Below are 16,534 nucleotides of genomic sequence, written 5' to 3'. Positions count from 1 at the left end.
AAGCATAACTTGCAGGATCTGACAAACGAAAAATGCCACGCAACAGAATACTATTTTATATCCCCTTCCCACCCCCCACCCCCCTAGGGGTGCCAGAGGTGCCTTTCCCCCACATCATTTCTCTCCAGGATGCAAGTGATATGTGTACCAAGTTTGGTTTTGCTCCAGGAGTTCGAGAGTTATGCCGGAACACACACACACACACACACACACACACACACACACACACACACACACACACACATACACACACACACACACACACACACATTCATTTTTATATATATAGAAGACTAGCTGATTGACCGGCGTTGACCGGGTATTTATTTATCCCTATCTTTTATTAGACAGGAATATATTGAATTCTAACTATAGTGCAAAATGAACTTGAAGTTGAACGGCATTGGGAGTGTCACTATTCATATTAGCGACCCCAAAAACTATGGATTCCACACTAATTATTGGTCGTTTTACATGTCACCCCCTTTCTCACCCCATCCCTAGGGTTGCCAGGGGTGCCTTGGAATTGAACGGCATTGGGAGTGTCACTATTTACCTTAGCGACCCCGTAAACTATGGATTCCACACTAATATCGGTCGTTTTATATGTCACCCCTTCCCACCCCCGCCCACCCCCGCCCCTACGGGTGCCAGGGGTGTCTTGGAGTTGAACGGCATTCGGAGTGTCACTATTTACATTAGCGACCCCGAAAACTATGGATTCCACACTAATATCGTTCGTTTTAAATGCCATCCCTTCCCACCCCCACCCCTAGGGGTGCTAGGGGTGTCTTACCCCTACAGTATTTCTCTCCAGATTGTAAGTGATATGTGCACCAAGTTTGGTTGAAATTGCTCAAGGCGTTCGAGAGTTATGCGGGAACAAACATACATACATCCATTTTTATATATACGAGAGATTGCATAACGAGTACTAACCTGTGTAATAAGAGCTGTTCAAAGTTGTTCACGCGCTATCTCCGCTCATTGCATAACGAGTACTAACCTGTGTAATAAGAGCTGTTCAAAGTTGTTCACGCGCTATCTCCGCTCATTGCATAACGAGTACTAACCTGTTAATAAGAGTTGTTCAAAGTTGTTCACGTGCTATCTCCGCTCATTGCATAACGAGTACTAACCTGTGTAATAAGAGCTGTTCAAAGTTGTTCACGCGCTATCTCCGCTCATTGCATAACGAGTACTAACCTGTGTAATAAGAGCTGTTCAAAGTTGTTCACGTGCTATCTCCGCTCATTGCATAACGAGTACTAACCTGTGTAATAAGAGTTGTTCAAAGTTGTTCACGTGCTATATCGGCTCAGAGCCAAAACGAACGCACTGTATTAGACAATTGGTGATAGACACGGCCTTGGAATGCAACAACACATGGTATCTGTCTGGTGGAAGTTCTCGTGCCTATCACCTATTGCCTACTGCACCAAACTTGTTGTGCCTAATGTGACAATATTGCAAACTTTTTGTGAGGAGTGTATTATCGTGGGTAATATTTTTTAAGACCATACTTTTCTGACTTTTAACACCGAGTTTAAAAGGCTCGGGAATATTTTTTTTACAGTGGCGTGCGGTGACATTTTCCGTTGGGGAAGCAGATCCCGAAAAATTAAGAAAACCGAGAATTCATTGCTTCTACATGGTACGTTATACTGAAAAAATGAGCACTCTACCTGATACTGTTTTCATAACGTCTCTAAGGGAAAGATGAATGTCCTGGTGCAGTTGTTAATTTTTTTCGAATTTCAGTTGGTCTGTTGTCAAACGTATTTAATGCAACAGACGATCGCGGATGACTGAAACAATTTTCAAGATTTTCATACATTGCAATATTCAGAAATCCACTTTGGCACCAGGTAGTTCTTTCCGCAGTAAATAGTAAACAATGCCAACACTAAAGTTTTTGAAGCAAACAAATAGAAATTCACCCGCCTGAACAACCGTAACTTTTCACCTCGCAAAGCGCCAGGAAAAAGTGTGACCGCGGCCAGCAAGTTTTACCAACTCTATTTGGCGGATGTGTCCATGAACATGTTAGCTGTCTTAATAGACCGAACGCTCGGAAACGTTTATCTTCACATAGAATGTCATCCGGATGTCAGCAATCATATTTTTGTGTTTCTCCTGTGTTTTGAAACTTTATAGTTTATTTATTAACATAAATTTTAAGTAGCTTGGTGGATATGCTACATCGCTGACAGTATACAGTACACTTGGACAGTTAATCGTGCAGTTCGCAACACTGAGGACATCAGTAGACTGATCCGATGGCACTCTGGCTTTCTTTCAGCCTTATCGGTTGGAAAACAAAATTTGCCTCCACACAACCTACCCTCCCATTGGATCCTTCAAGGTTGCCAGGGGATTCTTCAGGGTCCTGGTGGCATTGCAGGCTACAGGATGGCCAGGGTGATGCTACGCAGAGGTTTTGTCAATGCGCCGCGAGAGGGTTTTGATGGCCCCATATCGGAAAAGGGCGAACCTTGGAGACTTGCAGGTTGAGACAACCCGGAAGAAATAACGTGAAACCAAAAGTTAAGAAATTAATTTGTAACGGTTATGCTGTGAGCCACCACTGCTGGCCTTGCTGTACCGGAGTGCATGCGCATGATTATTTACAGTTTCATTAAGTCCACTTCATGCTCATGATAGGCTAATCGGCACTGGACCTACAGTTTAAATTTGGGTCCGAACCACTATGCAAGATGCCTTAAAAGGGGATCAAACCCGCGACCACTACATGGTTTATTGCTTTATTTAGTTTACTCCTATCTAATCGTTTAGTTTACCGCGACAATGGGAGAAATTATGATAATAATGACATGCAATAATAACCATGTATTCCAGCTCTAGACTCCCATTATTATTATTATTATAATTAATGCAAAGAAAGAAAACAGCGAATCACTTGAACATAGTTCGTTCCTTCTAACAGAATCATATATTGTTTATATATTGTAGGTAAGAATTGATTCTGGGTGAGGTAGATACACGAAAGAAATTCGCCCCTCCCAACTGTAACTTCTGCATACGCCACTGGGCATAGTTGTTGGCACATCGCACTACGACGCCAGGGGTCTCGTATTTGAATCCCGGTCTCGGCATTGGTGTTCCTTGTGTGTCTCACTTCATCAATTTCAACCTATCATCACTTATTCTCATCTTGGTGACCTGCCAAAAGTGGCAGGATTGGACCGGATTGATTTGGTGTTTTACGTCCATTTTGTGCACAGTAAGGCTAATCGGGACTGAATGTACAGTTTAAAGTGGAATCCGAATCAGTATGTGCCTCCATCGGGTATTGAACCCGGGACCCCTTGATTATAAGGCGACGACGCTACCACTGCGCCATCGTGACGACCAAAAGTGGTAGGAAAGCGAAGTAAAATAAACCAATCCAGGTAAATACGAACATTTTGACAGTAGAAAGCTGCGAATCTGGCCATTCCTTGCCGTTATAAACTGGACAGTGCGGCCAATCTGACATCTCGCTTTGCTTCAGTGAGTTGGAAACACTTACACGAAAGCAACGCAGAAGTTTTAGGTTTCCTCCTCACATCGTTCGATCTATCAAGGTTCATTTACTTTCCTCAAGAGAATCAGCAATAAAGCATCAATTTCGTTATAAAATGAAATCGTCTCCCTTCCTCTCGGCTCATTCCGGTTCCTTCCGCTTGGCTGAGTGATTCCTGGCGCTCTGTTTTACATGTCGAATCAGGGGTGGGGTTGCGGGGGGGAGGGGTTCGAAACAGGAGACGCCGACCGATCACTCGGCTCCAGCCTTATGAAAAGCCATAACTTTTTTTCTATTGGCGAGTTATTTTGCGAGGACGATGCCTACCAATGCTGACGCAGCAGATTCTCGATAAACGAGGGACAAGGAAGTATTTCTTTTGTGGGGGTCCAGGAGGTGCGGACCCCCCGAAAGACTTACTAAGTACGGAAATTAAATAATGAAAGGAATGAAATAATAAAATAAGTAATATATCTTCTATGTACCTAGGTATGTAAAAATGGATGTATGTGTGTATATAGGCTATGTATGTTTGTTCCGGTATAACTCTCGAACGCCTGGAGCAATTACAACCAAACTTGCTACACATATGACTTACAATCTGGAAAGAAATACTGTTGGGGTAAGACACCCCTGACACCCCTAGGGGCGTGGGAATGGGATGACATGTAAAAATAATCGAAAACGAACGATATTAGTGTGGAATCCATAGTTTTCGGGGTCGCTAAGATGAAAGGGTGACACTCCGAATGCCGTTCAACTACAAGTTTATCACCTATCGGCATATGGGGGTGGGGGGTGAAAGGGGGTGAAAAATAAAATTTCAAAAATAAACTACATTAGTGTCGAATCCATAGTTTTCGGAGTCGCTAAGCTAATTGGTGACATTCACGATGACATTTAAACTATAGTTCGAATTCATTATTTTCCTGTCTAATAGAAGAGTGGGATAAATAAATAACCGGGCAACGCCTGGTAACATGGCTAGTATTAAATAATGAAAATATACTTGTTGTTTAATCTTGTTGTTTAATCAAACTTATTGGAAGGCAAGGATTATATTGGGATCATACGACTTTGAATGACAGTACCATGAACTTTACTTTTCGTCAACTGGATCTAACAGCCTTTTTTACATTGAATAAATATTCAATTCTTTATCTATTTGATATTGATTTCCTTGCCAGGGCTATTGTTTTTTAAATTTTTTTCGACCTTAACTACACTTAAACTTGATAATGAATTCGTGCTGTTATGTCACCATTCTTATATCGTCCTTTTACCTATTCATTTAATAAAAATATACTATTAATTAATTTGAATATATTAATTCATACTATTTTAATAAATTTAATATAATAATTATGATTATTATTATTTTGAGATACTTGGTTCGGACACCTCCCTGAAAAATATTTCTATAGATACGAGGTGCCTGGTGAGGGAGTGTAACGGGACAATTCTGTTACTTTTGAAGAATTGTTGGCTGGTGTGGTTTTTGCAAAATGTAAGACGGCGTTTTGCACCACACTGTCGTCTTGTTTCGCAGATCTTGCCGGTGTTCTTTGTAAGTGCCCCTTCATCAGTTTCACCTTATCATCACTCATCCTCGTCTTCGCGATTAGCCACAAGTGAATGATAAGCGACTCTAAATAGAAAACCAATCGTAAGAAGGGGTGCGGAAAGAAATTTAGGAAAACATGAAACACGCATGCAGCAAGGTGCCAGAACTGAAGGGGGGGGGGGGCAAGTAGAGTTTACTTTTCCTTGGTAGATAAGCTTTAGCATAGTGCGGGGGCAAAAATAGCAAAAAGGAGGGGCAACTGCATCCCTATCGCCGCGAGTGATTAACATAAATTACTGACTGAAATTAAAATATAAATTACTGACTGAAATTAAAATATATGGGTGAAATATATATAACTTTAGATTGACATTCATTTTCCAGGGATGCTGTCCCCCCTTCCTTGCCCTCCCCCTGGACGTCTATGATGATATGTATTAAGTCTTCTACTCCAAGAAAGTTGTCATACAGTGTAAACATTCAGATACACCCTGCGGTCTTATTGAACTATGTAGTGAAATACTAAATAAAATCATCCTTCCCTTAAAATCACAATTTTTGAACCTTTTCAATGTAACCAATGGAGGTACAAAATACATAGTACATTATACCTTTCGTCTACCACACGACAAAACGCGAAGAGCACAGCAACTGTGTCATCTTTAAAATCCCTTCTGCCGCACTATCCCCAACAACGAACTGTAAAATTTCTTCGTGAACATTGGGCCTCTTCCTAATAGTTTTGAAAAAGCTTGAAATGATACGTTTGCTAGACATGTTACGTCGAACAAATACATAGAACGTATTAAGAAGAAAACTACCCTTCATGTTACAGCTCTCATTAAATAAATTCCTGAGCACGAGCTGGTGATACCTTAAAAGCAGCTGAAATTTTTGCTCCAGTGTAAGGAAGAAAAAGTAGGCGGAAAACAAACCGTTTATGAACAATGCAAAAAAGAAAAAAACATAACTCACATTAAGCTATAGGTAATTATCAAAAACCACGAACACACCACTTGAAGAAACAATAGAGGAAAAATACATAACAACAATGCTGACGGTAGAAAAAAAACAACTGCCGCTGATCTTTACAGAGGCTGCCGCCAGTAAGTATCTGCACCTCTTTCAGTGCTTGCCTGTTGCATACAATAATAACGGTCTTACTTCAGTACCTAACATTCGGCGCTCAATATGACGACATGACATAATATTACATATTAATGTTAGTGTTTTCAGTTGAACGTAGAGGGTGCTGAAGATGTGCGGAAGAAAATTAAGGGCGCGCAAGCATCCCTCGCGCCGCCACTGATTACCACAAACGCAGCGATTGATGTATTGTAATTTACTAGAATCTGGAACTAGACTAGATTCTCGGACCTTAAAGATCCTGTCTCGTCTAGATTTTATGGAAACTCGTTCTTAGTTTCGTCTCGAAAAGTCTGAAATGACCTCATTTCGAAGGTTTATATTCCATAGTACGGCAATATGCTCACTGTAAACTCATTTCTCTACATGGAACCACATTGTCTACAAGTTGACCGTTAGATGTCCTCAGTGTTCAAGAAAAGCAAATGTGTCTAATTTTTGTAGATATGCAACACTAATATGCTCGTTACACCTCATCCTTTTGGAACGTGAAGTTGTTGTTTTAAGTGTGTCAAGAAACATCATATCTATAACTTATCTAAAATTGTTACACAAACATTAGTTCATTTTGTAACGTTTGTCCCTTTGGTATGTGTCCAAACCTTACGTAAAAAAAAAATTGCTAGTTCAATTTTTTGGCATCGAGAGCGTTACGCCTCTCGATTGCTCTCTGGTGCTGCCCCTGGCGGTGAATTTTTGCAGCTTATGCCTGCCTGACCGTTAGATGTCCTCAGTGTTCAAGAAAAGCAAATGTGTCTAATTTTTGTAGATATGCAACACTAATATGCTCGTTACACCTCATCCTTTTGGAACGTGAAGTTGTTGTTTTAAGTGTGTCAAGAAACATCATATCTATAACTTATCTAAAATTGTTACACAAACATTAGTTCATTTTCGGAAGGAGAGTTTGCAGAAGTTACTTACTATTTCGGAAATACAAATAGGCAATATGTAACTGGTTCTTTTCGGAATTACAATGTTATACCATACTCATGTGTATCTGGATGATAATCTGCTTGTGAGAGGTTCTTCCATTTCTTACAAGTATTGTAAGATTCTCATTTAAAATAATGCCACGTTAAATTGTATAAGGATATTATTTTGCAGATAGATTTGCACTTCTTATTCAAATGTAGTTGTTCGAATCTTTCGTTAAGGTAGCTTGAGAAGTCCACTTTATGCACAGTAAGGCTAATCGGGATTGGACCTATAGTTTAAAGTGGGATCCGAACTACTATATGCCTCCACCGGGTATCGAACCGGGGACCCCTTGACTACAAGGCGACGACGCTACTACTGCGCCATCGGGAGGCCCCGGAAATACACGATTATCGATTCCTATACTCTCAATACATTGATTGTATCTGTTCGAATTGTCATTCGTGTTATCTTGTTGCCATGCCAGTCTGCGCATGCGCAGTGTGTGCGCGAGTTGAGTCTAGAGACGACGTGCAGAAGTTGTATGTCTCGTCATTTTCCTATGTATTTATGTGGAAGATTTCATTATATTCAGTGTATTTTATATTCATCGTGTTATTAGAGTGTAAGTAAGTCTCCATTCGTGTTTTATTTGTACCAGAGAGTGACTGAATACACGAAACCACACACCCAGGAACTTGGAGCAGCAGCGAGTTCGCGTGCAGTACTCCGACATGCTGCAAATCTACACACAGAATCAATGAACCCTGTTTCAAAAGGGGGAAAACACTGAATTCCAAAACATATTGATTGCAACAATTACCCTTTGACAATTGCCCATGGGTTCAACCTAATTGTCCATGCAGTTCCTCCGCGCTGTGCATTCCACAATCCGAGCCGCTGCAGAAGCGCTTTGTCATTGCCACTCGCGGTTCGCACCGCATCGCTCTTCGGTCAGGTGGCCATGGACATTGATTCACGACCTGCCACCTTCGCAAAGTTCTGGTTTCCAGAAGCCGCATCCCGCCTCCTTCCGGGAGAGAGCTCCTTCCCGGGAGGAAGAGCGGGGGAAGATGGATTCCCCAGCCTCCGACTTGAGTTTCGGGTCACGGCTGTCCGAAGTAGGCGGCGTCGTTTTCTGCCGGAAGGACGATGCGCCGTTGAGGAGACCAGAGGGTCCTGGGGGAAGCATTACGCTCCGCTGTCTTCTAAATGCTTCTACTGGGTAGGAGGGATGTGTGACATGTATCTGACCTTCCACGTGGTGAAACCCGGGCTAGATTTCTTCCAATATTCGTTCCTAGTTGCAGTCAACATTAAAGCAACAATGAAGAGACCTACCCAGACTTTTCGTCTTTAGACGTGCAAGTTTCCAAGTACAAAGAGCGGTGTTGTCAATACTGATAGCGGGCCCAACTGACGGCTGATCTACATCTTGCTACATAACTTTATGTGTCCACCAACCAATCGTCTTCGGGGGTGCGTGGCTGATGTCAACAACCTCAGTTGCGAAGTAAAAGCTGCAGGGGTAACATCGCTCTCCCGTTGCAACGTTGCCAAGCGTACGTCTGTTTTGTCACTTGTCTTTATTAGCTTGTTAGTACAGTGTCTGGGTGTTTTGTGTACTATTGTACAACTTTTATCCAATAACGATGCTGATCAAATCTCTCTCGCCCTCGTTTTACAGTAGGTTTGGAAAACATGTTGTGTATCCGACGTGCACTTGTTTCGTCCCGCCAGAAACTTTCTGTGCCTTGTGACTCGAAAATGCCCGATGTCAGTCGAAGAGAATTCAACTGATCGTTGATTCGTTCTTTCCAATTCGCTAGTCATAAATGACACCTTCTACTGTTAACATCCATCCTTCCCTCACAGGTCAGGAATAGCCACACCCACAGAATGTGAGACTCATTCACTTGCTACCTTGTCGCCGAACTGTTGTGTTGCTCTGAGGCATACGTGTGGCAATGCAGTCATCCTGAATAAGTTACCGCCTCCATGGCAAGTGAATCAGCCTGATTGCTTCAATGATTTATGCGACCCTCCCTGCCTTCCGACGCAAAAGTCAAAAAATAAAATTCCGAGTTGATTTTTTAATCATGCGGGCTTCAGTAGGTAAAGATGGCCTGGTTCAGATTGTGGGTGTGGACACAATTCAAATCGTAAACAGGAAGCAGCAGCGTAGAATTCCCTTTATATTGAGAACAAGGCACGAAATTTCAGTTTCCTCCAGTGTAAAGAAACCGAGAAAGCAAAACAAAAGCATACTAGGGAAATAAATGAATCCAAAATGGTGAGTATAATAAAGATAAAGGTGGTGCCAGGGGTGAGGAGCCGTGGGAAGAACAGAAGAAAATAAATAATCTGTGAACTTTCTTTCATTATGACAAAAAGTAAAAGAGAGTGAAAGGGGTCTATTTAAATTTCTAAGAACAGCTACTTAAGAAACTGTTCCAGGTCTAAAATAAATGTATGTATGTATGCATCAAGTACTTAGTAACAAAAACCCAGAATGTGCAGTAAATTTTTAAAACTTACCCTGAAACATTATGTCCAAAAATCATCAATGATTCAAGAAAACTGTTAATTTTCTAGTCAGAAACTGAAAACATCATTTTAATAGTGACATATTATGAAATTGATTTTCGGTTTTAAAACATTTTTCTGGCTACAAGCTTCGAAAACCCGTTTTCGGTTTTAGAAAAAAAAAAGATTTTTTTCCGAAAGCCAAAAGTGACATCTCCTTTTTATTGGAATATAATATACACTTTTTTTTAGTCAAATTTATCCCAAACTCTAGGCGACTAATTAGACCATTGGTGCATTAGACTAGAGTGCAGTGCGCCTATAAGCCTATTTGTAGCGTAATTTGCTAAACATAGAATAGCGTTATATTTTAGTAGAATTTCAGGTAAAAATTCGTAACATAAACCCATTGTTGAAAATGTGGTGTTATTCTGTAATAAAATTAAATTCCCAACTTTTTTTTTTTGCATGTATTTGTGTCAAGGTTTTGAAAATTACAATATATTCGTGCCAATACGAGCAATAGGACCATTTCACACTTGTAGTTTTAAAAAACAAAAATGACACTCCTTATATCCTTATCCCCTCGTGGCGAACACTAGGGCCATAGTTCCATAGGTCGAAGTTCTAGCATCCCTGGAGCTGGAAGGCTCAAGTGTCAGCTGATGGAAGGAAGTTCCTCAGCTTACAGGGAGTTGATTTGCAGCTAACCATCCAGTGAGGTTCATTATTGCTTCTGCCTCCCTCAACCAGCGACGACGTCAGTCTTGCAGGAAGAAGACCTGGGAACCTCCGCGGGCCCTGATGGATAGCTTCGCGTGGAATTCGCCAGATGGCGTCCATATATCCTCTCCTGGGAGGTTCCCGCACGCCAAGATAAAATGTGGCGCCAAGGATCAGAGAAAAGAAAGTAAAAACAGTTTCGCAAGTTTTTGATACTTAAGGCACTTGCATCTTCAGACGGTTTACTTATTTGCACAACAGATGGCACCACTATACTTGTATGTTTTTATTGGCCATTATTGCAAGGTTACTGTGCGGCTTTGCATGTCAGTTTAGGCGCAATTCTATGCTCGTATAACGTAATTAATTACTTCGTAAGTTAGTTTAACTTGTTCTCCCCTACGAGTATCATTTTCGGCTATATATTTCATTCCCGAATCCAGATTTTTTCTTCACACAGCTTTCTTTCCTTTGCTGGTGGGCATATTTCTCAAAAGACGTTTAGTAAAAAAATAAATATTCACCACAATTGGCAGCAATTCCGCTTAGGTATAATAATGCATAATTAGTTAGGTTATGAGGGCCAAGTTTAGAGATTTTAGTATTTAGTTTTGGTGTTTGTTGCAAGTTGGGTGTGCCCATAAACAGACTCAAGGCCAACTAGTACTTACACATTGCACAGCAAAGAAACCGTAACTTTGTGCAGTTTACAATCTGATTTTGATTTTGATTTAGTTTATTTTACTTCGCGTTTTTTTTGTGCCTCTTGGCTAATTTGCGAAGATGGGGATGAGTGATGAAATGATGAAATTGATGAATGGACATTCACAAACAACCAAGCCCGACCGGGATTCGAACCCGGGACCCTTGGCGTCGCAGCGCGATGTGCTAACCACTCGGCCACAGGGTCGGGCGCAGTTTACAATCAAACTACCGTTGCAAAGTAAGAGTGAAAATAAACGAATAAGTAGTAATCCGTACTGTAAATACAAAAGAGCACATGTAACTCACAAACAGAAAAGGGAACTCACAAATTTCTTTACAATCATTCTTTGTCCCATATTCAGTTGCTTTCTTAATTGATTGATTGAGTTGGTTTATTTTATTTTTATTTTCTGCCACTTTTGGCTAATCGCGAACACAGGCCTGTCACCAGAATTTTATATCGGGGCGTCGTCCCTTGTCAGCACCCGCCATCTAACGACGAAAAGTTTGGGGGGGAGTTAGAAGCCCTAGATATGAATTTCTCAGTATATTACAACTAATTATATGTACAATATGTTTAATCCTGCTAAGAAAGTAATATTAATTATCACTATACATTATGTAAATTAGACATTTGTTGGATTTTCGCAACCCCTCCACCTGGCAACGTGCCTGCGCGATGATGAGGGACGCTAACAAAAAACGCTCATGCCTAGTCCGGGATTCGAACCCAGCTACCCCTGGCGTCGTAGTGTGCCAGACCACTCTCCCAGTGTCAAGAAAACCCAGAAGAAACGAACCACGGATTGTTATATGCCGCTCTGGCCCAACGAATATGAACAGCTTGTTTGTTTTTAAATTCGTATTTTCACGGGAACTGGAGGAAGGGGGGAGGTAAAAACCGAGGGTTAACACGTACATTGTAGAGTACGTGAAGCAAATGGCTATTGTACACACTCACGCACAATTAACACGCCATCTTCCAATTTAGTTATCTTCTTGTCATTGTTCGCATTAAAGGTAACATACAAGCCGTTAAGGACGTCGCAAACGCAGGAAGAGACAAGCTTGAAAAATGCCTTCGCTCTTTCTGCGGAGAAAGCCGAGTAACTTAGTAACAAATTATTGCACCAGCTAACATAAATTCCAGAGATAATGCAAACCTGAAGCCGTATATTTGGTCCCGGGGCAAGTCCTCGCATGTTTATCCAGCGTTTTTCTCCAAAGCGGTCATTTGTCAAAGCTCTTGTCCTCCGATAAACTGCCATAAATAAGACATGAAGTGCCGTTGCGGAGGGTACTATAATAGCATGGAATCATATCGGGTGCAACGTGTGAAGCTGGCAGTTTATGCAGAGGGAGGGGAGGGGGGACTCAGCACGTGTCAGCATCTGAAATCTGAAGTCTTTCTCGGAAGTTCTTATCTCCTGATGGTCAACTGGGTGTTCCTGGGATTGCCCTGTCGCAACGTGGCGTGTGTCGTGCACACACGGCATTCAACCATTTCTCTCACTTTTTGACCCGTACTTTTAAGCTTTACGAGTGCTCAAATGTCTCTGATGGAAGAAAAAGGAACTAATCTTCATTCACTGTAAGATTGATTTTCTTTATTTTACTTCACTTTTGTCACTTTGGGCTAATCACAACGACGAGGATGATGAAATTGTTAGACACAAATAACGCCAATACCAAGGCAGTGATTCGAGCTCGGGACTCCTGGCGTCGTGGCGCGCTGTGCTAACCACTCCGCCATGGAGGTCGGCATTCATAAACAAATGCGGGCACCTTTGGTGCGAGAGGTCCTGCCATGGACTTCCGCATGGCTTTTTCCAAGGGGGGCAAAGAAGGTATATTTCCCCTCCTTTCTAGTATTGCCTCCTCAAAAGACACTACTTCAGTTTGAAGTTACGATGTTGCTGCAGTGTCCTTATAATAATTAATGATATCATTTATGGGTGAAATATTTTGACATACTTTTCCAGGAGGCATGACTCCCACTTGTACCCCTTCCGGACGTCCATGGGTCACGGGTTCGACTCCGAAGCTAAAATACTCAGCGTTGACCCAGCATCGTCAGGTTAAGTGGGGAGCTATTTGAAAATATATAGTGTGTTCCGATCACAAAATCCAGTAAACAGCGACGATGGGACTCCATGTGCTGACTACGCTTCATCCAATCAAAAGTTGATTGACAGGACCTGACTCTCAAATGCCATAATAGAACATATGGAGCCATGGATGTCCGGAGGATTTTTTCCAAGGAAGGGCAGGCAAGATATTTTTTTTCCAGGAGGGGTAAAGGAGACATATTTCCCCCAAAATAGCGTAACCCCCCAAAAAACTCCTTTTTAATAATAATTCTCATCAATTACTGTGGCTACCCCCTCCCCCACCCTTCCTGATGTCCATGATTAGGAGGAAGTCTATGTAGTGCCGCACGCACTCACTCAGCCGTATAGGAGGATATTAGTGTTGCCCACGAGACGAGACTTTGGCCTGTCTCGTCTCGTGGAAGTCTCGTGGAAATGCTGTCTCGTCTCGAAAATATTCGTTTGTCTCATGACACATGGTCAATCTCGTCTCGTCTCGAATTTTTAAAAGCCTGTCCCGTCTCGTCCCGTGGACAACACTAGAGGATATGTGATCAGCAACACACTTCGACCGCCTTTAGCCCCCCCTCCCCCCCAGGTACCAATTCATTAGTGGCCGGAGGACCCAGAGCTATACTACATCGAATTCGGGTAATCTTAAGGTAATGCCCCAGCCCGTTTTTAAACCGTGAACATCAGTGAAGGGCTGGGCAATTCCTGGAAATTCAGCCCCCCTTTGAGACCCTTTGTTCACGTGCCCTAGCGGCAATAACTGTAGTTGGTTTCGTACCCGTACGCGGACACTAAAATATGGTCTTTCCCGAGTCTGCAGACATCCCCGTTATTTCCCGGCTCTAAAATGATAAAATAAACCTGAAAGAGGACCGAATGAAAAGAAACGCAGTAAAAAATGTATAGAAATGGCTTTTCTTCCGAAGAAAAGCCTCCTTTTCCCGGCCTCTTGCGGGGAAAACGGCGTGGTTAATAAAATATTCAGTGGGTCGACCAAGAGACGCTCGACCACAGAAAACCTCCTTCACGAGGCTAATGGTTTGTTTCTGTCTTGTTTCAGCCCAGTGCATCGCCCCTTTGGGAATGGAGTCTGGGGCCATCAGGGACGACGACATAACGGCGAGTTCCTCCTTCGATAGCGCGGTGGTTGGACCCCAGCACGCCAGGTGAGTGAGCTTTCCCTTAGTTTCATTTCCTTAGCTGGTTGGTTTCCGAAGCTATGAGTGAAACTGGAGTGTAAAAGATAAACGACTGTAAAAGGATTGGAAAACTGAAACTTGTTTTTTGGAAGGAAAAAAAATAGCTCTCGAAGATTTTTCTGTTTTAGTTTTCCAAACATTTCTTATGTTTCAGCTGTCAAAACCGATTTTTCAGTTTCCTTTCCAAACAATTTTTAGGTTTCAGCTCTCAAAATTGATTTTTCGGTTTTAGTTTTCCAAACATTTATGTTTCAGCTCTCAAAACAGATTTTTCAGTTTGTTTTCCAAACAATTTTTAAGTTTCAGCTCTCAAAACTGATTTTTCGGTTTTAGTTTTCCAAACATTTCTTATGTTTCAGCTCTCAAAACCGTTTTTTCAGTTTCCTTCCAAACGATTTTTAGGTTTCAGCTCTCAAAACTTATTTTTCGGTTTTAGTTTTCCAAACATTTCTTATGTTTGAGCTCTCAAAACCGATTTTTCAGTTTCTTTCCAAACGATTTGTAGGTTTCTGCTGTCAAAACCGATTTTTTTAGTTTCTTTTCCGAACAATTTTTAGGTTTCAGCTCGGAAAGCTGATGTTTCGGTTTTAATTTTCCAAACATTTCTTATGTTTCAGCTCTCAAAACCGATTTTTCAGTTTCTCTCCAAAGGATTTTTAGGTTTCAGCTCTCAAAACTGATTTTTCGGTTCTAGTTTACAAACATTACAAACAGCTCTCAAAACAGATTTTTCAGTTTCTTTTCCAAACAATTTTTAGGTTTTAGCTCTCCAAACTGACTTTTTAATTCCGGTTTTCCAATAAATTTTTAGGTCCATCTCTCAAAAAATGATTCTGTAGTTTCAGTTTTAAAAGCAATTTTTAGGTTCAGCTCTTAAAACTGATTTTTCGGTTACGGTTTACGTTAAGTTTAATACCATTTTAAACCGAGATGAGCAAATCGGGACTGAACCTACACTGTAAATTGGTATTTGAACTAGCCTGGAATGTGCCTGCGCCAGTAATTAAACCAGGGACACCTTGATTGCAAGGCAACAGCGTTACCACCAAACCCTCATGAAACATCGATTTTGCAGATTCAGCTTTGAAAACTATTTTTCGGTTTCATTTTTCAAAACCTTTTTCGTTACATTTTAGCTTTTTAAAAACACATTTCGTTCTTTAACGGCTTTTGATTAAAACCAAATGTCTCAAAAATTTTAGCAACACTTTTTCATCAATCTAGAAATAAACACATAGATGGCAGCACTAGTGCTGAAATTTGAATTTTCATGGAAAAAGTAAGTAATGTAAGACATGGACGACCAACTACTGATTTATATATTTTTACAAATTCTCTACATACATATTTTTAAAACTTTCTGTACCTACCGCGTACTTTTGAGCGTGATTTTTACTGCATAAACGGATTTCAAGGTGTACGAGTTGCAGAATCTTGTAACTAAGAAGTAAAGTGATCTAATTCTACCAGCAGAGCTGCGAAGGTACGAACCTCATTAGATCAGCCATTGAGCAGTTCTAAGCCTTATCTGCCACTCGCGGCAAGATATCTTGCTCAGGCGGGGAAAATCCTGTTTCGCGAGGAGGACGTCGAAGAATCTAGTGGAGGTTGGTTGTGTTGGGGAAGATCTTGAGGGTGCGTGTGTTGTGGCAGGGGTGGTTTTGAGGGCTGAGGGGGATGGAGAATCTATTGGCCTTCTTTCATTCCGTCTTCCTTCCTCTTCTTCTGTAGGACTAAGGGCGTCAATGAAGGCAGGAGGAAAGCAGTTCTGGAATAAGGGTCCCGCGCAAGGTTGCCAGCTCTCGCAATGTTTCACCAAATGTGGTCGATCAATACAACTTTCTAGAAAATCAATATAAGGGATCAAAACTAACAGCTGCAATGTCTGATCTCATAAAAATAATACATAGTTGACTTTTTAAAGCTGAAATAAACCTATTTGTTTAACCGCGACGCTCAGAATGAATGATGGATTGGCGAAATAGATGAAGGGACAAACTGATGCTCTGACCAGGATTCGAACTTGGAACTTCTGACTTTGTAGTCAGGCCAGGTCTTAGGAGTGGGAATGAAGGGAGGGGGTACAGCCTCAGGGCTCCAACTGCAAAGGTCTTTCAAAAGGGTC

The 16,534-nt window shown here is 41.5% G+C and overlaps 1 protein-coding gene across 1 annotated transcript in view; it reads left to right on the top strand.

Annotated features, from left to right (window-relative positions):
* The window catches only part of LOC145977762 (discoidin domain-containing receptor 2-like), a 407,841-nt gene that overhangs the window by 204,466 nt on the left and 186,841 nt on the right, over nt 1-16,534 (top strand). Inside the window, exon 3 of the mRNA XM_083110031.1 lies at nt 14,271-14,376. Coding sequence (XP_082966157.1) covers nt 14,271-14,376 — 106 coding nt within the window. The remainder of the gene's footprint in view (nt 1-14,270; nt 14,377-16,534) is intronic.

This window comes from Lepisma saccharinum, chromosome 23, assembly GCF_977018435.1.
Source record: "Lepisma saccharinum chromosome 23, izLepSacc3.1, whole genome shotgun sequence".
In the NCBI taxonomy this organism is placed as follows: Eukaryota; Metazoa; Arthropoda; class Insecta; order Zygentoma; family Lepismatidae; genus Lepisma; species Lepisma saccharinum.
This window is presented reverse-complemented; position numbering and strand designations above follow the sequence as displayed.